Here is a 26,350-nt window from a genome sequence, read left to right as displayed (position 1 = left end):
ACATACTAGGAGCTTAGTATAAGTTTGAACCAGAACTCTATCTTTAGGGATTCATGTTCCCTGATCTTTTAGGACTTCCAGATGGAACCATGCAGAGAGGGGTTGAGCCAGATTTATAATACCAAGGACACAGGTTGTGCAGACTGACACAGGCTTTTCTAAATCCGAGGCTTCATAAGACCTTCCGTACCAGTCCCGTAGGTTTCATGTTGAATTTCTACCCCCAACTCAACCCCCATATTCACCCCATGACCACAGATTCCCCTATTCTATAGTGCATGTTTGCATAGCATATGCATTTTAAGCATGTTCAAATAGACTCAGATATTACTAGGAAGGAATGAGGGCTGTTGCCTAGGAGAGAAAGTCAGGGCATCTGTGCCGATGTAACTATGGAAGACTCATGTGCTATTTGATGGCTGCCTCCCTTTCTGAGCCTTGCATCTCAGTAATAAATAGTGTCTGCTCTTATATTTGATTCTCCTTTTGGCACTAAAAATAAAAAAAAAGAAAAAGAAAAAAGAAAAAGTCTAGATGAGATGCTTTTTCTTTACGAACTGATCACATTACCCTGAACAATTCATTTCTTCCACTTAGGCCCAATGTCTCAAAACCCAATAGTTCTTTGGGTGAATAATGGATGGATATTACACAGAATTCTTTTATTCTGGAGTTCAGGATTCACGCAGGGCCCTGTGCAGAGCAAACGTCTGCTGTGCAGTTGGAATTAAATCTGCAGTATTTGACACCCTTTGAGTAACCCTTTCTTCCACAAAGGAAGAACTCCTGAAATGTTTGCTGAATGAATGAATGAGCTTGTCTTTGACAAGAATCAAATAATAGCTTAGTAGGAAAGGACCGGCACCTCCATATCTTCTAAAAACTGTGAAGGATCTCACTTGGGGAACACACCTCAATCCTGGATATGGTGAATGTGCCCCTCTTCCTTCTTCTCCGACTGTTGTGGGAGTTCACAGTCTATCTGAGTTACAGATGGTCTTGTGAATCTCTAGTGGGCGGAGCTTCAGTGAGGAGCTGACTGAGGGACAGCCTGACGCAATGGGTCACCCAGGAGCCCAGCGTCTGCCTGCACAAATGACATGCAAATCCCATAATTAAAGTTCTTTCAAGGGTTCTTTATTGTCATAATGTGACCATGGTGTGAATGATGGAATGCATTTCATTATTGAAATCATTACTGCCCGGGAAGGAAGTTATTTAAAAAATGGCTTGCTGTTAAAAGCTCGGCAACCTCTGATAACCAGATTCCTTTTATAAAAGCTTCAATGCAGTAAATAAGGGGAGCCTTGGAGAGCTTTTAGGGTTAACTGCCAAGTTTAAAAATACCCCCGAAAAATTAATTTCTCCTTGTGGCTTTAATATCCAGAACATCAGGTGGGTTTGGGGTGGTCACTGAAACTTTCTGACCCAAGTTTCTTTATTTGAAAAATAAGGAAGCTGAATGATATGGACTCCAAACTCCACTCTAATTTTAAAATTAGAAAATCAAGCATTTCCATTCATCTAGTTATTAGAATATCTGTGGGCCATTAAATTGTACCATTCATTGACCTCCAAATCTGGGGAGAAGAGGGCGGTAACTGTTGTTTGTTCCTCTTATTTAATTTTAATTTTTTTTTTTTTGTTTGCTCGATGAAACCACACTCATTCATGTTTAAAGAGAGGTCTTTTCTCTCTACAGTTCAGGAACTTGGACACGTCACATTTGCTTTTATATAGCATGTGACCACAGAACCCCTTTCCAAGGGGTTCACTGCCCAATTATTGGTTAAAGACTACCACACACTAGAGAAATGTCACAGGCTAAACCCCATAAGACTCTGTACAACAATGAGCAATGGATTAACTTATCATTTTTTCAGTTCATTCATTCATTCAATCAATCATTCATTCCCCAAACATTTAATCTGCTGTCCCTTTTTTGTTGGGGTATGAACCAAATTTGCCCCATTCATCAACATATCTCCAGCATCTAGCACCATGTGGGGAAATTGATATGTGATCCCAACATATATTTGTAAAACTGGTTAATAATACCATATGATAGGCACCACATGAGGTGATGAGCAAGGTGGCGGAATGTCGCATGGCCTCTGCAACTGGTCAGGACTGAGTTTAAGATCTAGTTCAGACATTTATCAAGTAATTGAAGAAATTACTTACCCCCCTCAGGTCTCAGTTTTTCCATCTGGAGATAATAAAAGTACACAGTTAATGGTTTGTTGGAAACATTGAATAATATAGTGCACAGAAAGTGCTTGACCTGGTCTATAGTCAGTCTTCAGTGAATTGTGCCACACATCTAAGTCTCTAGACCAGAATTGTTTGTTGCTCATATTTTCCCTTGAGTCTCCAAGATATGCTGGTACCTTAATGAGCATACAGTTGCCCAGAGTGCACTTTAAAGGAAATAGATCGTTAGATCCATATCCTTCACTCCAGTTGGATGGGAAAGACTCACGTGAAAGCTAACTCACTTTGGAAACCTCATAAAGCAAACAAGCAAGTAAGCAAACAGCAGATGACTTTTCAGAGGACCAGCAAAGAGGTGGCCCAAAGGTCTTCATTCTCCCCATCTAGTTCCCAGACAACAAAGATCCATGCCTCGATGAATGGCTATGGTCTATCAAAGAATGGTTCCATTTCACTCCATTAACCCTCCTTACTAAGTCAGAAATGTGGGTTCAAACAGTTTAGAAATATTTTCCTCAAGATTGAAGTCAAGAAGTGTGTTTTGTGACAGACTGAGCCAAAATGTCACCTAAAAATGTAGTTAAGCACGCAAGTTCTCTGGCCTGAGCCACCTGTGTGAGGGGTGGTGACAATGTGAAGACTCACTTTATGGTTCTTCACCGGTCAATGTTTACAAGACAGAATTGTTTGTCGAAATATCCCTGAACATCACCTGATAGTTCTGTGAGGGGTGAATCCTGCCTCCAGAGGTGGCAAAAGACCCTTCTATGTACCTCCTGATGGGCTTTGCAAACAGAAAATTTCCCCCCACATTAGCATTGATCTCCCATGGGCTCCAAGTCTAGTTTTCCCTTTAGGTGTCTGAGTATTTAAATCCTTGGTCACCAAAGCTTCCCGAGCCCTAAGATGCTTCCGCAGAACTTCGGTTACCTAGTGAGAGAGACAGGCTGCACCAGCATGATTGATAAAGTGCTGCGGTGCCTATGTTTTTAATTCAGAATTTTAATAAGAAAATATTTTCTCTGTTGCTGTTTGACAGATGATGGACTGTTTTTGCTGGAACCTTGTTACATTTTCTAATAGCACTTCTTAAAAACACAGCCACAGTGTACTTAGACATGGCGGGAATTCCGTCTTCACTTTTTTTTCCCATTGGTGTGAAAACCCTAAATGATACATAAGAACCTCAACCATGAATTGACCTCTGCTAGTTTATTTATTTATTTTTTAAGTTATGGCAGAAAGGGAGCTAGCATAATTGAACTCTCAAACAGTACACTTCTGTGTTCGTTCCAATGTTTTGCAGATGGGGAAAGTGAGGCTCAGTATAGTTAAGTAATTTTCCCAAAGTCACACTTTTGGTAGGTGACAGAGACAAGAGTCATATTCAGGACTGCCTGATTCAGAATCCTATGGTCTTTCCACGAAATGACACTGTTTTCCAGAGAGCAATTTCTGGCATCAGAAGGATGTAGCCAGGCCCTCCCCCCCACCCCCCAAAAAATGGAGGAGGCCCATTCTCTTCTTGTAGGGGAGGACCTAGTAAGGTAATAATTGTTTATCATTATTTGAAGGCAAAAGTTTTCCCACGAGACTGAGTATCATTGAGATATAACATATTTAAGATATACTATAGTTAAAGTATAAGTTACACTTAGTGAAATACACAGATCACAATTTTCCAATAGTGTGATTACTGAAATATACACACACTAAGCCCAGGCCGGGTAGCTCAGTTGGTTTGAGCATTGTCCCAATAAACCAAGGTTGTGGGTCTGATCTCCGCTCAGGGCACATACCAGAAACAACCAATGAATGCATCAATAAGTGGAACAACAAGTCTCTCTCTCTCTCTCTCTCTCTCTCTCTCTCTCTCTCTCTCTTCCTTTCTGTCTCTAAGAATAAAAATCAATTTAAAAAAAAATAAATAAATATATATATACCAGGGTAACCAACGTCCCAGTGAGGATAAGAAATATTTCCATTTCCCGGAAAGTACCCTCATGTCCCCTTCTTCTCAATGCCTTAGGCCCATCCCTTTTAAAATAAGAATTTACTTTTTCACCCCCCAAATACTTATGTAATGTCTACTAGTGCCACCAAGTGCACAGTGAAACCGTAACTAGGTGTTTTGATAGCCTACATGCCATGTGATTAAGTGCCCTTATTAGCAATGGATTTATGGAACAAAACTGGTCCCTGCCTTGCGGGAGCGAAGCCCCGTCTTGGGCAGTGGGGGCAGAGGTGACTGCAGCAGGTTCCTGCCTTCACGGCCCACAGTGATGGATTTGACCCGGGGTGAAAGGGTTTCCCTGAAGTCTGTGACTCAGTGAATTGGTCAGGCTTCTGTCCACCCGCACAGGAAGATGGGGGCCACGGAACTATTTCCAGATGTCAGCGACCCTGGCTCAGAGGGAGAAGAGACATGAAGTCGTCCAGGCGGGGCCCACTTAATTTTAACGTCACTCCAATTTCCCCGCTGTCGTGAGTGATGAGGGGGACGTGGCCATGGGAGTGTCCTTCGGCACGCAGGAGAGGCTGACCGGAACCGTTTAAATGGGGCCGGATGTGTGCTCTGCAATCATTCGGATCGCAGACTGTTTGTTCCCGGCCTCTCCTCCCAGCTGGCAGCCTGGTGTATCTCAGGACACTGTGCAGAAACCTGGAGAACTTGGTCTTTCCAGGTAGACTCCGGAGAAAGCAAAGGGGGCTGGTGGCGCACGCTGATTGGTCGGACCTGCAGCCAATGGGCGGAGGGTGCTGCAGACACACGTGGGCAGGTTTGCCCAGCTTTGAGTAAAAGCTAGCCTTACAGAGCAAGCCTACCAAGGACAGGCATAGATAGGGTGTGTAGCCATAAGCCATCTTTTACTTTTTAAAAGGGGTCCCCAGGGGCTCTGCTAATAATGTGAGAGTCCCCCAGCGCTCATTCAGAACCTCTGAAATGGAATTCAATTTGGAGAAACTGATTTATCACTCAAATTCCAGGCATTATGGGATTCTCAGTTAACCAACTGAGCTTTCGGGGGTTTCCCTACCTTAGGGAAAGGGACTCCGTGGAGAAACTTGAATTCATTCATTCATTCGACAATATTTTTCAAATACAGCTGCCACCCAGCATTTAAATTTGCCATCAACAATCTGCTCCTACCTTGAATCGGACGCCAGTAATGCACCCCTTCCCCTTTTTCAGGAGGGGGATCACAGTAAAACAGGATAAAAATTGATCTCTTGTCAACAGAGCGTTGGCATTAACCAAAGTCACCTCTGTTTCTTAAAGGGCTGAATTTAGAGCTAGCTGCTGCTTAAGAATTCTCTCTTCCTTGACATTACCGAAACCATCGAGGCCTTTTGCAGGGTTTTCTTTGGTCCTCCATGGACTTTGTCTTGGAACTGCTTCAAGGCTTTGAAGAAAGAGGTGCCCACATAATTTCATGTGTACATGTGGCCTTCGCCCTGTTCCCTGTGGGCCCTGAGGCCTGCCCCCTTGGAGGCTCCAGCTGGGGTGGTCAGCAGCACCTGGTGTGAGGGCACAGAGACCGGAAGCAAGGAGCAGATCAGCATCTCTTGATTGTTATTTTTTAGGAAGTTCTGATGGTGACTGGGCAGTGGCGACGCTTAAGTCACCAAAAGGTACCGTACAGCTTTTTCTGGCTCTTTTGTACAGGTGTTGTCGGATTTGACATTCATCAGTGAGGGCACGGTGTCCTGGTGTCTGTGTATGACCCAATGCACACGTGTGTCTGTGTTGGGTGGACCTGCAAGTCCGTCTAAACTCCAGTGTATAGGTGTGTGTGTGTGTGTGTGTGTGTGTGTGTGTGTGTATGGGGGCCCACTGTGGTGTGTCTGTGCTTGGGGCCCATTGTTGAAGAATTACTACTTCTCACTTCCCAGTATATGTTGCCTGAAGGAAAAACCATCCCAGTTAAGACTTCCAGGAAATGTCTCCTTTTCTCGGAAAGCTACACAGACAGAATGGCAAAACACAAGGTAAATTAATGTAGGGGGAACACTCAACTTTGGAGGGAGAGATAAACAAATAAATAGACAGAGAAATAAACATTCCCGGGGTCTTGAGAATAATAAGGTTTTTATGGAACAGAACAGTATTTTCAACTTTCCTCGGGTGCATCAAACGTTAAGGAGTTGGTCAACTTGAGTCTGTTAACTAGCTGGGTAACCAGGAGGTAGTTACAGCTTGTTACCTCCCTAGTACATGCCAGATGAGTGCTCTGTTATCATTTAATTCTCCGATGACCCAGCAGTGTAGGCGTTGTCATTCCCCATAGAGGTGAGGGTGTGGGTGTCTGAGTGAGGATGTCTTGCTTGCCTAAAATCACAGGGCTGCTAAGCTGTCATTTGAACTTGGGTCTGTCTGTCTGACTGTAATGCCTAAGCTGCCCCCCACTGGGGGGTGATGGGAACAGAGGAGAAATTTGGTTCTTTTTCACTCCGGGGGCTCTGTAGGATTGGTGGTGGGAGAACGTGACCCAAGGAGGTGGAGGTAGAACTCTTTAGTGACCTGAACAGGAGCAATTGGAAGGCAGGGCACAAGGCAGGATATTGGCACGGACAAGTTTGCATTCTCAAAAGATCGCTCTGGTTTCCAAGTGGAGACTGAATTAGGAGAAAGTAGACTGGCATTGATGACACCCACTGGGAGGCTCCTGAAGTCATCCAGGGCAGTGACCTGAACTGGTGTGGGCAGAGGAAGGACAGATCATTACGAAGCTGTGGAATATAGTGAATGAGTGCATGTGAGTGGGGAGGAGGGAGCAGAGGGCCCAGCAGTGGTTCTCAGATCTAAGCCATTTGGGCATACGTGCGCACACCCTGGAGGGTTGTTAAAACCCAGAGTCCTGGACCCCACCAGAGATTCAGATTCACCAGGCCTTGGTGCCTCAGTGGGTTGAATTGCTAACAGATTCTGAGGTGACACTGTTGCTTCAGGTCTGAGGACCACACCTTGAAAATCACTGCAGCAGAGAAATTTTGTCTGGAAACTAAGACCCTTTGATTAGGTCTCCAGGTACCCTTCTGGGGGCTGAGGGTTCAGAAGAGAGGAGTCTGATCAGGGTCCCAGAGGCTCAGAAACAACCTGAGCTCTGGGGCATGAGAGCAGAGGGGGCTGCACTGTGTTCCTCTATCAGGAGACAGAGCTTTCCATCCCCGTGTCAAATGAGAATCCCTTGACTACTCAGTTGTTGCCTTGAGAGAGGCAGATTTTTTAGGTCTTGCATTAGATAATAACTGTTCACATGTCAACGTCCATTTTTAGAAATGCAAACAATTTGGAACATGACAGACCTACTAATTTGAGGCATAAACTTTTTTTCCCTCCCCTGCGACAAACAAAGCCATTATGATTCCCGTGACAGTGTTTGGAGGCTGTCAGCATCCCTGTCCTCACATCAGCCTGTTGTTACCGGATGCATTTAGGAACGAGTTCAAGCCAGGTCAAAAGCAAGAGCTTGGGAGCTGTTTTTCTACCCAAACTGGGCTAATTTCACCTGTCCTGCTAAGTGCGCCTTTATTTATCCTGGCTTGTCCAGGGAAGAGAGAAGGGGGCCCAGAAAGGGCCAGGCCACGTTCCTCGGGGCCACAGATCTTCCTGCAGCCTGTGAGCCCTGAGTCTCCAGTCTCCATGAGGTGTGATAACAAGGTTGAGGACTTTGTACAGCTCCCACCTCTCACACCCGCCACCTTCTTCTTCTTCTTCTTTTTTTTTATCCTCACCCAAGGACATTTTTGCATTTATCTTCAGATAGAGCAGGAGGGAGAGAGGGAGCAAGAAAGAGAGAGAGAAACATTGATATGAGAGAGACACATTGAGTGGTTGCCACCCACACGACCCCAACAGGGGTCAGGGACAAACTGCAACCATGGTACATGCCGTTAGTGGGAACTGAACCTGGGACTCTCTGGTCTACGGGCCGAGGATCTAACCACTGAGCAAAACCAGCCAGGGCCCCACCGCTTCTTAGAAAGGGAAACATAAGCAGGATGTGATTGTGATGGGCTTCCCCTCAGACACACCTGGGTTTCTATTCTGGGCCCATCCTGTGGTATTCTTGTTACCTTCAGCAAGTCACTCAGCCAATCTGAGCCCCTATTTCCTGTAAGAATGAGATGAGACACTGTGTACGACACATATCACAGTGCCTGGCATGTGGAAAGTCTATATGCATGAAGGCCATTATTAGTATCTTACTGTTATGAGGTGAGTTAATGAAAGGCTCTGGAAAATCTCGTGGTGACAAAAACTCAGGTTTCGTATAAACCATCATTTTCCAAGCACTTTCAACGTCTGATCTCTTATCTTCAGGAAAACCAGTTAGTATCTGAACATCCGGTGGCAGGAATGTTGCTAGGAACCCACTTTGGGAACATTAGGAATGAGCCCATAAGCAGGCAGAGGAGTGGGTGTTACGTGGGAATGATGGCCAAGGAAGGGGTAGCTCGAAGGAGAAAGGGCAGGTCCCTAAAGGGACACGTTTTCTGCCGTTACCCACATTGTCTTGGAAGGGAACCATATCTGTCAGGACAGGAAGTGACAGATCATACCAGTTGGCACTATTTACCTATCACTCCTAAAGATTTCCCATGCGGGTCGCCCCCTAGTGGTCACGGTGGTTGATCCACCCATGCCCAACCCTGGGAGCTTCCAGCTTATTTGTTTCAAACCCAGGACAGAAGAAACCACCACCACCTCAGCCCAGTGGACTCTTCTAACCAACATGAAGAAAAGCCTCTCAAAATCTGTTTATTTTTCAAAAAGAATCTTCCACGCTGACACTGAACTTGGGGAAAACTGCCAGCACTGTCCAGTGATTCACTCGCTCCGGCTCTGAGTAGAATCAGGCTGTGTGCTCCTGTGCAAGCCACGCACATACTCAGAGTACCCGTTTCTACCATTTCCAAAGCAGAGGCAATGGTGATATCTATCCTCCACCAGGTCTGGGCGAGTAATTGTAGGAGACAATGAAGTAATACACTTCAGTGAAGTCAGTGAAGAAAATACACTTCGCTCAGCTTTTCTGCTTTTTCAGATGAAGAAACTGAGACCCCTGAGATAAATGGTGTTGCTCAGAGTCACACAGGAAAATCACACCACACCCCGGATCAGGACCTAGACTTCAAAGAAAGGCTTAAAGACTGGACCCAAAATTACTGGAGATGCTTGTAGAAGTGTAAATCTCAGGCACACCCGCTCCTAAGGAACTGGAACCACGGCATGAGAGGTCTCCACATTGTTTTTGTTTGGTTTTTAAAACACACCTTCTGGATAATTCCGTGTACACTAAAGTTGGGACCTACTTTTTCTAAGACTCAATCCTAGGTGCAATTTTTCCTTAACCACCAATTTTCACATGCTAGCATTCCTCCAAACATGATTATTTTTGCCGTTTGTGGAAATAAAACTGTTTTCCTGGTTGGGGTTTGAGCTGGGGCTATAGCTGGAAGGTAAGGACGCGGGAGGTGCACAGTCTTGGATCAGCTGTCCTGCTCGGCTACTTATCAGTGGTGACCGAGTCATTTGGCAGCCAAGTTACTTTATATCTCTGGGCCTTGGTCCTCATCTGTCACAGGGAAACATGATTATTTTTTGTCACCTATCTTAAGTGGGTTTAAATGAGATAATGTTGGTGAAATGGCTAAAGCAATGTTTTTACATAGTAGGTACTCAATAAATCTTAAGTTATTTCTTTTGTCCAAGAAAACTGATATAGTTCCGTGGTAAACATTCATCCAAGAAATGCCACAGAAGGCGCAAGGCAAAGAAAACGTGTAATTCGGGTTATAGTTCTGCTGGAGGGCACACCTCCTGGGGCAGAACTCACCGAAATGCAGCCTTAAAACATTACTTCATGAAATTCAGGCTTTTGAAAAATGTTCTGATTTGGGTTATTGGTTTGCTGGCGAGCAGTAGGATACAGAGCAGGTGGAGGGAGGATAGGGAAGTGATGTGTTTTTTTTTTAATAAAAATCAAATCCCCTTAACTCCTGAGTTCGGCCTCTTTTGAAAAGCACACAGCAAGCACTGGAGTTTTGATGAGCTGTCTTGGGAACCTACAGGGGATGAAGTGAGTCCGTGGAAGAGATTCTTCACTTTGCAGAAATTCCATTGCAGCAAGACTGCGATAAGCATTTGAGTAGTTCAAAGGTGTATCTCTCTGAGGCTAAGCCAGCTAGATCTCAGTCATTTCAAACTTCCCCAGCACCTTGCATGGTACCCAGGGCACATCGTAGACACTCAGCATACACTTTATTAGTAAATTATTAAGTGAAGCTGGGCATCCTGTTGTCTTCTCTGAAGAGGCACTGAGATATAGCAGAAAAATCACCCAGACAGAAGTCAGGAGAACTGTATTCTAGACCCAGTGATGCTTTTACCCAGCTGGGTGTCCTTGAGCCCACAGCTTCAGTTGCCTTCCCTACAAAATGCAAGGTTTGGAACACTGATCTCATTAACCCTCTTTATCTCTAGAAGTAAAAGTCCCGGGCTTTGCTCTGATTGGCTTGCCTTGTCATATGCCCACCTCTGAACAAATTGTTGTGGTAAGGATAATGAGATGGTGTTTTTGCAATCACTGGGAAATAACTATGGTGTAGGGGAGTTGGAGGAACATATCATCCAGACCACATGGACTATGAATAGGAGAGAGGTGAATCCCCACCTGAAAACCGGGGCTCTTCCTGGAAGTAGAGTGAGTGAATGACTGGGTTTGTATCAGATATCTATCGCCACAATAGTGCTGTGTAACAAATGACCTCAAATCTCATGGCTTGAAAATTATTTAGCTCTCAATTCTTTATCAAGATCGGGAGTCTATGTGGCAGTGATTTATGGGAGGTTCTTCTAGTCTCAGTTGAGTTCGCTCATGTATCTGGGAATTGGTTGAGTGTTGGTTGATCTAGACTGGTTTTAGCTGGAATGACTGGATGGCTGAACTCTACTCCAGGTGTCGTTTATCTTCAGAGAAGGTATCCCAGACATGTTCTTATGGTGTTGGCAGAGATGCAAGAGAGCAACCCAAACCCAGCAAGCACTTTTTCCAAACATCTGTTTATGTCATGTCTGCTTGCATTTATTAGTCACGTGGATGAATTCAGAATAGTGGTGGGGAAACAAATCCTCCTTTTGGGGGGTGAGTTTCAAAATCACACTAAAAGAGTGTGGATACAGGGAAGTGTGAAGAATTGAGGTCCTTCATGCATTAATCTAGCATAGGGTCCCAAATCTTCAAGTTGTCTACGTGGAGATGGTCCTTTGCTATAGCAAATTGGAAGAAGGTACATAGGATTAAGGATAGTTAACCTTTATTGCTTCATTTGGAAAGTCACCAGTTGGATGAAACTTTATCAGCTGGGGAAATGCTCAGAAGACAAAGCACAGTGAGTCGTGGAGCAGCGACGCAGGATGCATGCAAAGGCAGTGAATGAGCACCTGGTTTCCATCCAGAGCCTTCTGCACAGAGGGCTCTGTGGTCAGCCGCGGCTGGAGTATGAGATCATCCACCTGTGTTCAACAACCTCTCAAAGTGGTGACTGCATAGCAGGATGGCCTCAGGGAAGAGACACAGGGCTTGTGGTTTCAGAGGCCTGTGGGCAGCAAGAGTTTGACAGAGGACTCCCTGCAGCCACAACAGAACGGCTCATGATGCAGCCTGGACAGCTTCCGTGCAAAGCTCCAGCCAGGCACTCTTTCAGAATCCTCTCCAGCAAACAGCAACACCTCCTGTTGGGAGCCTTCAGGGTTAAGACCAAAAAGGCCAGGCTCTTGGACTCCCTTGATCGGTTTTCTCTCTTAGACATGGCTTTAGGAAAGGTATGGGGCCCTTTCAGAAGAGCCCAGAATCCTGAGCTTCATGAGGATCTGGTTCAAATGTCATTTTTTCTATGTGTGTCTCTGCAGCAAGGCCCAGGACCAGGTGAAATGGGGCTAATTTGCAATAAAGACACATCTTCTTGTCTCCTCCCCAGTCCTCTCCTGCCTGGGAGACTAAGATTTGTTCCTGCCTTTCTTGTTTCTGCCTGCTGAGACAGCCTCAGGAACCTGCATGGCTTTATAGAATTTATTTCAAAAGAAGAGAAATACCTGGTTATTTCTTTTAGCAACATGAACTGTCCCTCCCTTTTACTTTTTAATTCAGTTTGTGAAGGAGAAAAAAAAATTGAGACCCAGAAAATATTCCTAGATAAGTAAAAAGTAAATACTGTCTGACTGCACCAAAAGGCCCCACAAATACAGTGGCTTAAAAGAAAGAAGTCATTTTTTCTCTTGTGTAGGGACCCAGGTTCCTTCAACATTGTTGCTCTACCTCCCTCTACCATAATATCTTCTTCTGCATTGTTATAGTTGGTTGTTGGTTCAGCCTGAGGAAAGGGGAAAGAGAGAACACCCAAAGAAACCAGTTTTCTTTTAAATAAGTAAGGTGAAGTGAAAATTGGATGCATCAGGTTTGTTAACATTCCACTGGTGAAAGGTAAGCCACCTGGCCAAATTTACCTTTCAAGACGACTGGAGAAATCTATTGGAGTTAAGTGGCCATGTGTCCAAGAAAAAAGGCAGAAGATAAATGGGAGACAGGTAGCAGTCTTTTACGACATCTTCTCGGGTCAGGTCAGGGTATACACTTGAGGAGTCCTGCTATGCATCATACATAACAGTTTGTGCCTTTACATTTACTTCATTGCAATCAGCAAAGTTGATCTCATTATTCTCATTTTATATTGTTTCTATTTTCTGACAAGAACAACAGTAGCAGTTTCCATCTATTGAAAACATACTTCAAGGCAAGGACATTGATACTTTACATTACATAAAGTACTTCCATGATTCTCTTCAATACTCAGGCCCCTGCCACATGGGCATTGTTATTTCATTTTCCATTTTACCGGGGAAGCTTAGAGAGCTTAGCTAACTTGCTCAAGGTCTCCAGTTTATAAGTGCAAGAGTTGGGATTTGAACTCAATCTATCTGCTCTCAAAGTTGCTGCCTTTTCTACCATATTGGAAGGAAGATTTTTACAGTCACAAAAGCAGGTGAGCATTCTTCTAAACTGTCATAGACCATATCAACCCAGTGCCCCGAATCCTTCATATTCTTGACCTCATCAATCCCTCTCTCTCACACACAACATTTTCAGATCTCACTGCTGAAGTCTTGCCTTTTAAGACTACAATGGCTGTGCCCTGGCCGGTTTGGCTCAGCGGTTAGAGCGTCGGCCTGCGGTCCGGAGGGACCCGGGTTCGGTTCCCGCTAAGGGCATGTACCTCGGCTGCAGTTTGTCCCCGGCCCTGGTTGGTCGTGCGGGTGGCAGCCACTAGATGTGTCCCTTCACATCGATGTTTCTCTCTCTCTCTCTCCCTTCCTCTCTCTCCCTCCCACTCTATCTGTACAAAAAATGGAAAAATATCCTCCGGTGAGGATAAAAAAAAAGACTACAATGGCTGTGAAGAGCTCGATGTAGGATTCAAAACCAACACTTTGGCTCTTTGTCATCATTGAAAGTGATTGCTGCTCTCTGAGGAGTGGGGAGGGCATGGTGGAAGCCCAAGGAAAAGAAATATTGGTTAATGTCTCAAAATATGATCTTGCTCCATTGTCATAAGGGGAATCAGTGTGACATAGCATAAAGAGTCCAGGCAGCCACATGTACGTCTTTGGGTCAGGGTCAGGGAGTGGGACAACTAAATGAGATAATATGTATGCAGCACCTGGTGAGTGCCTGGCCTGGAGCACTGATGGAGAAACCTCAGTCTCAGCTCAGTTCTATGAGTATGCTCTGGGATGGGAGGCCATCTCTTGGTAGGTGATTGGCCAGCACTCCAGCCAATGCCAGTGCACCACAGAGGATGCTCAGACCTGCACCTCTTGTGATGTGCTCACCAACCTGAATGCTGGGAGAACCAGAATTTGGCTGGGAGAGTTTCATGTCACCCCCAGCTCCCTTCTCCTGCCCCAACTTAAGGAAGAAAAAGGTACATGTGTTTTGCTGTACAGGTCTTCATTAAACTTCTAGCTGTGACAGTCAGGTGGTTCTTCTTGAAAATACAGTATTTACATGGCTACCCTAATACCTGGTGTTTTGAGAGGGGAAATCAAGAAAAGAGTGTTTTCTACACAATTCTCACTCTGTCCTTCATTTTCTTTAGTTTTGGAGGCATATTTCCCTGGAGATAGACCCTTGTTAAGGAAACAAGTCTATCCCCTACAAGGCAGGCAAGTGGTAAAATAAACGGTGAGTGTTGTAATAAAAAAATCCGTAAATTCCAGATAGCTGGTATTCAGCCAGGTATCCTGGTTCACATTACAGCTTAATCACTTGGACAAGTTGCTAAAGCTCTCTAGCTCCAGTTTCCCCATTTATAAATTGAGACCAATATTAGCACCTACCTCACTAGGACATTGAGAGTATTAAAGGAGTCAATGAGTGTAAATTCCCTAGCCAAGTACCTAGAACAGAATGCACACTTGATAAAGGTAAGCTTTTTCTCAGTTTATCACTGGGAGCTGCAGGGGAGGCCATGTCAACAGTCAATATGCTGCTATACCCAAGTAGTCTCTCACCAACCGCTGCCTCCTTTGCCCGACTTCATTCTACCACCCCAGAGCTGGGACTGCTAGAGAGCATTCCTGCCTCTGCAAGTTTTCAGCCAGGGAGCTGGAGCTGGAGCTGGAGCTGGGCTGGTTCTCCTTCCATCCCTGTGAAGCATAGGTCGCTCAGTCTTCTGTGATAGGGACTAGCTGTTAGGGTTCTCCAGAGAAACCAAATCAATAGCATATACAGTCGACCCTTGGACATCATGGTGCACTGTTGAAAATGTGTGTGTCACTGCGGTCACCTCTCCACATATGCACATTGCCAACGTGGAGTTGGCCCTTGAACAACATGGGTTTGATCTATGTGAGCCAACTGAAAAAAAAAATTGGCATATAAAGTGTATCCATGCAGTCCAAATCCATGTTGTTCAAGGGGCAACTGTATATATGTACTATTATTCATATATATTATATTCACATAGGTCATATGAGTATAATCAAGTTAAAATGAGGTCATATATGTCATGTATGAATAATAGGAGATCTATGCTATTGGTTTGGTTGAACCAATATCTCATAATAAATCTCTCTTTATGTATATATGTAAAATATAAATATATATATATCCTATATGAATATTTATATATATGAGTAATAGGAGATGTATCCATAAAAGGAGATTTATTATGGGGAATTGGTTCCTGCAATTATGGAAGCTGGGAAAGTCCCACGATCTATTGTCTGCTAGTTAGAAACCCAGGAATACCGGAGGTATAATTCTAGTCTTAGTCTGAAGGTCTGAGAACCAGGGGAGCTGATGTCGTAAATCCCAGTCCTAAGGGCAGGAGAAAACCAATGTCCAAGCTCAAACAGGCAGACAGAAAGGACATGCATCTTACTTCCTCTGCTTCTTGTTCTAGTCCCTCAGAGATTAGATGATGCCCTCCTACACTGGGGAGAGCCATCTACTTTATTGATTCCACCAATTCAAATGCTGATGTCATCCAGAAATACCTTCACTGACACACTAAGAAACAAGGTTTAATCTGGTCAACACATGGATCAGTCAGGTTGACACATAAAATTAGATACCTATCACAGACTAGATGATCAGAAGATGAAGCATCCTGCCCATTTCTAATATTTTAGAGACTGTCATTGGAATTGAAATATATCTGGTGCCTTCCTTCTTTCTTCAAATGCATATTATTGTACCACTGCCCTGTGCCAGGCACTGGGTAAGGTGCTGGGGATACAACAGTGAGCAGAGCAGATATAATCTCTGTCTTGATTGGAGCTCATACTCTAGTCAAGGGAGACAGACAATACACAAGTAATTAAGAAAGATAATTCCATACAATGATATAGGTTAAGAAGATATTAAAATAGAGATCGGTGATAAAGGCAGCTGGAGGTGAGGGGATCTGTTTGGACAGATCAGGAGCAATTTTCTGGGGAAGTGACCTTTGATCAGAGAACAAAACGACAAGAAGGGTCCAGATATACCAACAAAAAGAAGAGCGCTTGGCAGAGAGAACAGTGAACACGGTCCAATGGCTGAGAGATGAAAAGCTCGGTGTGTTCAGGAGCAGACAGGAATCCTGTGTAAACTGTGTTGAACAGTGATCCCCTCCACTCTGTGTCGACTAGGAGCCTCAGAATGTCACCACACTTGGCAATAAGGTCTTTGCAGATGTAATCAAGTTACAATGAGGTCATACTGCATTCACGTGGGCCCTAAATCCAATGGCGGTGTCCTTACACAAAGAGGGACATTTGGACACAGGGATGCATACACAGAGGACGGCCGTGTGATGTCAGAGGCAGAGACCGCAGTGATGCAGCTACAAGACATAGAAGGTGAAGGATGGCTGCAGCCCCCGTATGCTAGAAGAAGCGAGGAAAAATCTTCCCCAAGCTGTCAAGGCCCCGCTGACACCTTGCTTTGGGACGTCTAGCCTCAAGAACTGTGAATGAACACATTTCTATTGTTTTAAGCCACCCAGCTCCTGGTAATTTGTTATGGCAGCGCTTGGAAACTGACCCACTCTGTGATGGGTTCATAGTAAGTGTGGGAGAGATGGAAGTGGACACGTAGCCAGAGAGAAGCCAGGTCATGCAGACTTTGGGGGCCACTGCAAAGAACCTGAATTTTATTCGTGGGTGTGCTGGGAATAGTAGTCACTTCATTCCCACGTATTCTTGGACCAGAGACAGGGACAAATGAGGAACGGTGAAAGCTTTGGTTTGCTTACCAGGTGAAATTCATCACCTGAGACCCAAGAATATCACCACGTGAGGATGAGCTGCAGGAAGCCCTCCTTAAGCTATCTTTGGCCCAAGGAAAGAAGGTAGGTGGGAGACCACCTGCCGAGACCCTCAGATGTGCAACTTGGTTTCAAAACTGGTTATTACCTTGACTCTCTTCATTTCCATAGAAGCAGTGCCCCATCCCACCTCGCACCTGTACAAGTTAAGTGTCTGCTGCTAATTAAGAGAGAGACAGATGGAGGAAGGTACAGTTTCATTTTACAGCCTCAGTTCCTTCAAGGCAATTAGGCTCATTGGAAGGAAAGCACCTTTTTCATTCTTTCTTCCTCTTTTTAAATGAAGAAAAATCAAACCGGAGAGGACCGGTGTTGTTGAAAGGCTCACACATCTGTTTCCTGGTTGGCTTGTCAGCCATCTGCCCACGAGGTAGCAGGGCTGATTAGGTTAATGCATTTATTAATGGGGCTTACAAGGCTGTTCAATGAATCTGTTATTCCTTTCACAGGAGCTTTTTAATATACTAAGATGGGCACAGTGCACGAAGCCAAGAGTGGCCATGTCAGCATTTATTTATCCTCCTCTGGAGACAGAACATTGGAGAGAGGGTTTCAGGAAAATGGCATTTCCTGGTTATGGGAACAGTTCCTCCAGCACCAACCACAGTCTGCTTGTTGACATACTCTTGAAAATAACTCTTCAAAGGACAGTTTTGGGCCCCAGGCCACAGTCTGTATCTGCTCTTTACTTCTCTAAAACATCCGAGTCTAGTGGAGGGAGGATGGGCAGACAAACAGGTGTGAGTGATAGAGTCTTGCCTACCGGACATTAGACGACCTTGCTTTCTTCACTCTGCCACACAAATATCCTTTCAGTTTCTTGAAGAAACTGTTCCTTCCCATTTCAGGGCCTTTGCAAATGCTGTTCTGTAGCAGTTATCTAGTTCTGTGTAATAAACTATCCAGAGCTTTGTGGCTGAAGTCAGCAACCAGTTATTGAGCTTCTGATTCTGGGTCAGCGGGGCAATTCTTCTGGTTTGGGCTGGATTGGTTGGTCTTGGCCAGGCTTACTCAGTATCTGGAGTCAGCTGGCAAGTCAGCTGATGGCTGCGTGGTCTAGGATGGCCTTGATCAGTATCTGGCAGTAAGCAGGCTGTTGGTTGTGGTGAACATGAGCAGCTGGCCCGCAGGTGTCTCATCCTGCAGGAGGCTAACCTGGGCTTCCTTCTTCAGGTGGAGGCAGGACTTCAAGAGCCTCAGAGAAGTACCTGTAGAACTTCTAAAAGGCCAGATTCAGGACATGCATGACATCAAAGCCAGTTATAAGGACACGCCAGGTTCAGAGAGTGGAGAAATAGACTCCACCTCTCGATGGAAGGAACTGCAAAGTATTATGGCCATTTCTGCTGTCTACCAAATTCCCTCACCTGGAACGCTGCTTCGGTGACTCCAGCTCCAGATGGCGGTTCCAGGGCATCTCTTCGAGAGGGACCCCCTCAGCATTTCTTCATCCCACACAGATCAGTGCCTTTTCTTATGCCATTTCATTGGGAAAACTAGGTCCTCAGCACACATGGTGGGTGGAGGGAAGCAAAGAGGGAAGAAAGAAAAGAAAGAAGGATGGTTGGCTTGGATATTTGCCTCCTTTGTGCTCAGCAAGTTGCCTGGCACAGAGTGCCCAGTCACTGTCTGCTGGATTTAACTCAGTTCTTTCATAGGCCAGGAAGCAAAATAAATGTATTGAATAGTTACTCTATTTCCGAATTGTGCCATGTAGCTTATATATCTCATAGAATTTATTCCTCATAAACCGGAGAGTAGTTTATATTATCCCCATTTCACATCTTAAAAAATAGAGTTTCAAGTGGTTTAAATGACATTCCAGAGGTCTCATAAACTCTGATTCTAGAGCCCAAGGACTTTCCTGTCCGCTCCACGCTTGTCCCATGTACTGAATACTCTCTATGTTCAGGGAGTACCCGATGCCAGGTTCACCAAGAGACCAATTCAGGGTGGAGGATAAAGAAGGATGTCGATTTTCCATGTGGAACTCCATAATTCTTCTTAAAGGGGGCTTCTTTCCATGACCTGCACCAGTGTGGCAAGAGTGGAATGCCTCTCTGACTATTTTTCCTTAGAACTTTTGGAGAAGACATCACCTATCTCAGCTGTTGGGACATCTACTTCATAATCAGTTTGCTCAGCTTGTCAGAAATAAAAACCCTTGAAGGCATCCCTTGCTCTGAGCAGGCCTTAGATTAATCCATTGTCTGGAAAGAGAAACGTGGGAATGACGTAATGACAGCGAATGAGCCTTTCAATGAAACCCCCAGGGGGAAAGGGGAGAGGAGTAGCCACTCCAGCTACTACCCTGGTATTCTCTATTCTGTTACAGTATTCTGCTCATACATTCATTCACTGAATGTTTATTTATTGAGTATCTAATATCTGCCAGGAACTAGGCTGGACATTGCTTATGCAACAATAAGCAAAAATCAGACCTGGCCTTGCCCTCTTGGAACTCTAGTGGGAGAGATAAACAATAATGAATGAATAGCGCAAAGGAGTGTAAAATAGCAGGCATGATACGTGCCAGGGACAAGAGCCTCCCATGGTGGGATCTGACCTTGTTAAACTTCCTAGAAGGGAGAGGTATCTGCCATGAGAGGCAGCTGGGGATCATAGGAGCAAGATGGGAGGTCACTGCCTTTTAATTCTTCACAAAAATCCAGTATTACCAAGATGTCAGTTCTTCCCGATTTAATATATAGATTCAATGCAATCCCAATAAAAACCCTAGCAAGTTGCCTGGCTGGTGTGTCTCAGTGGTTGAGCATCGACCCATGCACCAAGAGATCACCGGTTGGATTTCTGGTCAGGGCACATGCTCAGGTTGGGGGCCAAATCCCCAGTCTGGGGCATGCAGGAGGCAGCCAATGGATGTTCTCTCTCATTGATGTTTTTATCTCTCTCTCTCTCTCCCTTCCTCTGTCTCTAAAATCAATAAAGAGAACATGAATAAATAAAAGCTCCCCCAAGTGCTGTCAAGATGGCAAGCCACTGAGTTGCACAGATGGAAATATAGGGTCCCCTCCTCTCGGAACACTCATGGTCTAGGGAGGACAAAGAGATGAAAATGAAAACTTAAAAAGCAGCAAGGTCAGTGCTAAGATAGAGCTGCAGTACCTGAGGGAGCCTGAGGGAATCTGGAAGCAACACCTTAGCCAAGTTTCAAAAGATGAATAATAGAGACCTCTACGTCGATGAAGGCGTGGAATAGCTCAGTTCCAACATCCAGCCGTCCGACCAACTCAGAGACCTCATTGGACTCATAAGACCAGATATTCTTCCTAGCACTTACCATAAAACCACATTTATACTTTGTGTAATTTGTGGGACTATTTGGTCACTATCTGTCCCTCCCTAGCAGAATGTCCACCCCATGAGGTCAGGGACCAAGTCTGTTTCTGATTCTGCCTTGTATTTCCAGTGTCTAGCACATGCCCCAAGCCTACCTGAAGGACTACATGACTGAACAAACTGCTCAGAGGTTTTGGTGGATGAGTGGCATTGTCGGTTTTGTATTTTAGAAACATGCTTTGACTGCAGTGTGGAGCATGGACTGGGGGAGGGGAAACTCAAGGCAAGGAGTGGGGCATTAGTCAGAGTGGGGGGGATAGGTTAGAGAGGTATTTGGCTAAGATACAAGGACTTGTGGCTTAGCAGTTGTGCTAGGGAGGAGAGGAGGATAAAGTCAGCAACTGCTCCCCTGTTTGTGGCTTGAGTGACTAGAGAGTTGGTGACCCCATGCCAGAGAGAAGGACGAGCCTGATGGACAGAGCCGGTTCAGGCATAGCCATCTGGAGTGGGAGATGCCAGAGAATCTGTCCTGGATGTAACTGGATACATGAACTTGTAGTTCAAGGGGGATATCAGAGCATCCTGCTATGGAACATTCGTGGCATTGGAAAGCTAGACCTCGCCTCTGGAAGGCGGAGAGATGGAGATCTAATCTAACCCAGGCCATGTGAAGCAGTGCGCGGTATTTCAGGAAAGCGTGTGTGCTCTTAGCATCTTCAGTAACAGACTCCCTGGTTCCTTGTGGCTTCGACATTCTGGATCTTCAGACAGCTCTAGAATTCATGGAAAGGAGGACTTTCTCTTGAAAGATTGTATCTGTCAAGGCAATTTGCTTTGGCAGCAACAGAAACCCAACTTAAAGTGGATGTAAGCCTGGAAAGTCATCCTGCGGCTTCCTGGGGCATTGTGTTGAGAAGGAATCTCTATTCTGCGGCTTCCTGGGGCATTGTGTTGAGGAGTTGGAGTGGAGGCCACATTTGCCAGGAGAGAGCACTGTGATGAATGAGTGATGTCTGCCATGGACCAAGAGGGGCAAGTGGCGGATATTTTTGCCCACTTAGTTATGAAAGCTTTCCCTCCCTGGCCTTTCAAAAGCATCAAATAATGTCTATTAGATGTAGGTTCTACCCTGGCTTAGCCACTAGCTTTGTGTCATCTTCGTTACATCAGTTCACATGCCTGAGTTAGACAATTTCGTACTCCATCCAGCAGGGGCTAAAATCAGGGTTGTTGAAAGGATCAAACGAGAAAAGAAACATGGAACTGTGATGGTCCCCATGAATTCACATATCTAATAGAACGGGATGTTGTGCAGCAACTATTTCTGGTCTCCTGAGAGATGGAGATTCAAAGGTGTATTGAAAAGAAGTTAATTTAAGAAGTGTAGCGGATCATATAAGGAAATAATTGTAAGAGAAAAATCAAATAAAAGATCTCATACATTTATCAAATAAATAAATAGGGAAAGAGAGAGAGGGAAGAAGGAAAGAGGAAGGAAGGGAGGGAGGGAGGGAGGAGAGAAGGAAGGGAAAAGAATGAGAGAAAGAAAGAAAAAGAGAAAGGAAGAAAGAGAAGGAAGAAAGGAAGAGAAAGGGAAAGGGAGAGAGAGAGAAAAAAACAGTAAAAAAGAAAGGGGGCCAGAAATCAGTCTGGAGAGTGTGGTGAAATGGAGTGGAGATTGTTATAACTTTTTCTTAGCACAGTTGGCAATATATATCAAGGGCCTTAATAATGTTTACGCCCTTTAAAAGTAATTTCACTTTAGGTAATTCATTTCAGGGCTGAATAGTAAATATTCCAGGCGTGAGCCAGGCAGTCTCTGTCACAGGTACTCACAGCTACCACTGCAGAGCAAAAACAGCCACAGGCCACAGGAAAATGAATAAGTGTGGCTGTGTTCCAGTAAAACTTTATTCTCAAAAATAGGCAGTGGCTGGATTTAGTCCATGGGCTATAGTGTGCCATCCTCTGATGTAGATTGAGAAGCTATTTTTAACATCGTTCTAAATTCTAAGTGCAAAGAGAGGTTTCGTCTAGAATAGTCTCTTCTCAGCTTTATTTATGTTAGCCAAGTATTGGCACAATTGAATGTACATTGACAGGGTGATTGATTCACTTTTAATAGTTCCATTCAATAAAATATTCTGTAGGCATTCAAATCCGTTTATTAATAATTTATAACAGCAGGGGGGAATGCTTGACAGAATATTACATGAGAAATCAGCTATTCACAATGATAATGATGATAATGGTGGTGGCTAATATTTAAGCACTTCACACACATCATAACATTCAACCCTCCAAACAGTCCTATGAAACATACTTTTTATTGTGCATACTTGCCTTATGCAGAAGCCGATGATAATAAAAGTTAAGTCATTTACTCCAAGTTACACTGCTAGTAGTTGGTTGAGTTGAGATTCGAACAGGGGTCTGCTTAGCTGCTAAAAACAAGCACACTAAGAAAAATCCCCGATTAATTCTGTTTATTGAGACGACCACACTCAAGTGTCGCTATCAGCTCGCTTGAGTGGTGGGGACAGATACAAATCTCTCTCCACACGGTCAATATTTTCTCTAACAAGAACGTATCATGTTAATAACGAAGAAACAACTCTTGCATTTTATAAGAAAGCCAAGGGTGTCAGCGTGAGGCGTGAGTGGTGGGAGAAGTGTTTATCTGACAGGGTCTAGGGGTGCTGTCGGGGATGCCCTGGCCCTCTCTGTCCTGCTCTTGTCTGTGCCAAGGACACCGCCCTGTCCTTCCTTCTGTCTGTTCCAGGTGGAGTTTCTAATGTGTGTGTCGTTTGGACTGTGGCCCACTCTGATGCCGTTTTCGGGTTGTTTTGCCAGTCCCTAACTCTCTCTCTCTCTCTCCTCTCTCCTCCCCTTCTCCGTCCACCTGCCCCACTGTCCAGCCGACAAGGCCAATGATGACTTCTTCTCCAAGCGCCGGCACCTGGCTGAGCTTGCCGCCAAGGGGAACCTCCCTCTGCACCCCGTGCGAGTGGAGGATGAGCCGCGGGCCTTCAGCCCCGAGCACGGCCCTGCCAAGCAGAACGGACAGAAGTCTCGTACCAACAAGACGCCCCCACACCCCCTGGCCTACAATTCCACCACCACCTTCAAGGGCTGGGACCCCAGCGAGCAGTCTCTCCGGCGGCAGGGTTACAGCAACAAGGGCAAGCTTGGCACTGCCGAGTCAGGCTCCAGCGACCCCTTGGGATCTCGCACCCTGCACCACCCACCCCCACAGCCGTACTTCATCACCAACAGCAAAACAGAAGTGACTGTCTGAGCTTTCTTCGCTCCATGGAGCGTCCTGGAGACCACAATCAACTGAGAGGCAAAAAATATCCTGCTCACCCCCTCCCTGGCCTCCTCCAACACAACCACCCACACAGTCCCTCTCCACACCCACCGACCAGAAACCCGCTGGTGACACTGATCACGCTTCTCCTGGGTCTTGCCTAACACGCGTTGGTGGGCAGCTGAGCAGAAACGAGGCATGGGCGTCCAGCAATATTGAAAAGGGGAAACTGAGGCACACTCTTTCGACTTCAGCCCCAAGGCTGCTGGCTCACTTGCCCAAACCGTGGAGGTTCATTTCTCTTTTCCTCCTAACTTGAAACTAAAATCCATGATGAGAAATAACAGTAGCACAATTTAGAGCAATTGCCCGTTTGAGCACATCTACCATTTGCCATGAACTGTCTGTTTCTGGGTGAAGGAGCCAGGGTAGAAGCAGGGCAGGAAATGAGGGTGGACCGGAGATGAGTTTATTTGCAAAGAGGAGTCATTTGGGAGAAATCTGTGCTTATTACAAGCATTTCCTAATCCCAAGAAGTGGTGACCTGGGCACACAATTTTGATGAGCATGAGACAGTAACTGGACCCTAACCATTCTATTTATAGTCCTTTTCATATCATCAATGTTGGAAGCAAAAAACAACACACACTCAGTCTCACAAAACGTAAATGACCCTGACCCGCTACCAGTGACTAGAGAAGAAAGAACATGTTAGGACTCCCATTAAGACCATGACCATGGAAATGGGAGGGATGAGCTTTTATGGTGGGGAGAGGGTCCAGAGAGTATTAAATAACTTTTTTTTAAAAAAAAGAAAAATGAAATTTAAGCCCACTACAAAACAGACAAGAACAGCAAACTCATTTTTATCCCAAATCTTCAAGACTTAAGAAGTCAATGATGACATCAAGAACAATGAAAAGCAAAATCAGAGCTGAAAAGTCAACAAGAGGTGAGAAGGGGACCTAGGAGTGCCCGATTTCTGGCACGTCCCTCTGTCTCTGAGACAAGACACAGACACACTGACCAGTCCTCCACGAACTGTTGGTTTCCCACTCCTTCCCTTCCGCCCGTTGCCGCCGCCGCTGCCGAGTTTCAACTGCTTTGGACTGAAAATGTCATAAGCGTGGGTGGTGCCTTCAATGTGTTACTGTTTAGTGACAGTCTCATTTCACAAGTGCAACCTGTGTTCTATTAGCCTCCCTTCCTCCTGTTTTTCTGCAGTGGTAGAAGATGTTTCCATCCTCCCTTTGTTGGTGAGCCCCACCCCATCACCCCTCTGGGGGGGCTGAACAGTGCCAGGGGTACCTAAAGACCAAGATCCCCCTACCTCCCACACTGGCAGAAATCCATGATCTACCATTTTCTTGCTCCCCAAACCTATTAAGCATTTCCACGTCCCGTAATTCCCAGGGACCCTGCAAATCACCTCGCCAGACACTCAAGTGTGTTCCTCTCCCATCCAGAACACCCTGAGGTTGTTTTCAGGTTGGTTCTCACAGCCAATAGCAGTTTTTACGCTAGTTCTATTTGCTTTGTGGAAGTCCAAAAAGGGGTATTGGGTGAGAAGAGATGTGTATTTAAGGTAAGACGTTTTCAGCCGGTCTCTAAAGGTCATAGCTGATTAACAGGAACCTTTGTGAGCCCCTCTAGCTGTTCTGGTGTCAGAAGCTGCACGTGGTCCCAACAAGACAGAGCATTTCCTGGGATGCTGAGTTCCAGTGTCCATCTCTCTCTCTGACATCACAGGACCAGGGAAACCGGGTGGTCCTTCTGTTCACTCCCAGCTGACCTGGGGGCATTGACAATGCATTTCATCTCTCTGGGCCTTAGTCTCTGACCTCAGACACGGGGAACTGAGGCCTGATCAAGCTTTTCATCATTTCTGAAATCGCACACCCTCTGCCCATTTATGTAAAATGAGATTGTGCACAGAAGCCACAGTATAAGATCCCCTTTCATAATGAGGCTCTGTGCTGGGCGGGAGATTTAGTGCCCACTTCCTCCGCCTCTTTGCTGGGACCCAGTGCTCTGCAGAGTGGAGTGAACACCCCCGGGCGTGGTTCCCTTGACTTAGTCACCTGTGGACCTGCAACACACGTTTGGCGTCTCTGTCTCACTGCCACAGTATTTGTATCTAACTTGACTCATTTTGAATACATTTAACTTTTTTTTTAATCCTCACCTGAGGACATTTTTGCATTCATCTTCAGATAGAGCTGGAAGGAGAGAAAGAGGAAGAGAAAGAGAGAGATAAACATCAATATGAGAGAGACACATCGACTGGCTGCCACCCACACGACCCCAACCGGGGCTGGGGACAAACTGCAACCGTGGTACGTGCCCTTAGCGGGAACTGAACCCGGTCTCTCTGGTCTGCGGGCCAATGCTCTAATCGCTGAACCAAACTGGCCAGGGCTAATACATCTAACTTTTAAAAGAGGAACTCCCTGCCCTTATCATAATTAGAATGCCAGTATCAGTCACCCTAAATAAAAAGTAAGAATAAAAATCAGTACAAAGGGAACAAAGCACCAATTGTCAAATTCTAGTGAGATACTAGAGCCCGTGGAAGGGTCTGAACCTAGAGCCTGTTGTTTGCACTTTCTCTCTCTCTCTCTCTTTCAATCCTTCTCATCCCCCCCCCTGTTT

General features: G+C 45.3%; 1 protein-coding gene across 2 annotated transcripts in view; it reads left to right on the top strand.

Annotated features, from left to right (window-relative positions):
* Positions 1-23,686, top strand: part of SHISA9 (shisa family member 9) — a 288,404-nt gene extending 264,718 nt beyond the window's left edge. The window contains exons 4-5 of one of the 2 annotated variants that reach the window (XM_036280282.1): positions 5,800-5,847; positions 23,307-23,686. In XM_036280282.1, coding sequence (XP_036136175.1) covers positions 5,800-5,847; positions 23,307-23,686 — 428 coding nt within the window. The remainder of the gene's footprint in view (positions 1-5,799; positions 5,848-23,306) is intronic. The other variant, XM_036280283.1, reaches the window with a different exon arrangement.
* The last annotated feature ends 2,664 nt before the right edge of the window (positions 23,687-26,350 follow it).

Source organism: Molossus molossus, unplaced genomic scaffold (genome assembly GCF_014108415.1).
Source record: "Molossus molossus isolate mMolMol1 unplaced genomic scaffold, mMolMol1.p scaffold_m16_p_3, whole genome shotgun sequence".
Lineage (NCBI taxonomy): Eukaryota > Metazoa > Chordata > Mammalia > Chiroptera > Molossidae > Molossus > Molossus molossus.
Note: the sequence above shows the minus strand (reverse complement) of the source record. Positions and strands in the feature narration are given on the sequence as shown.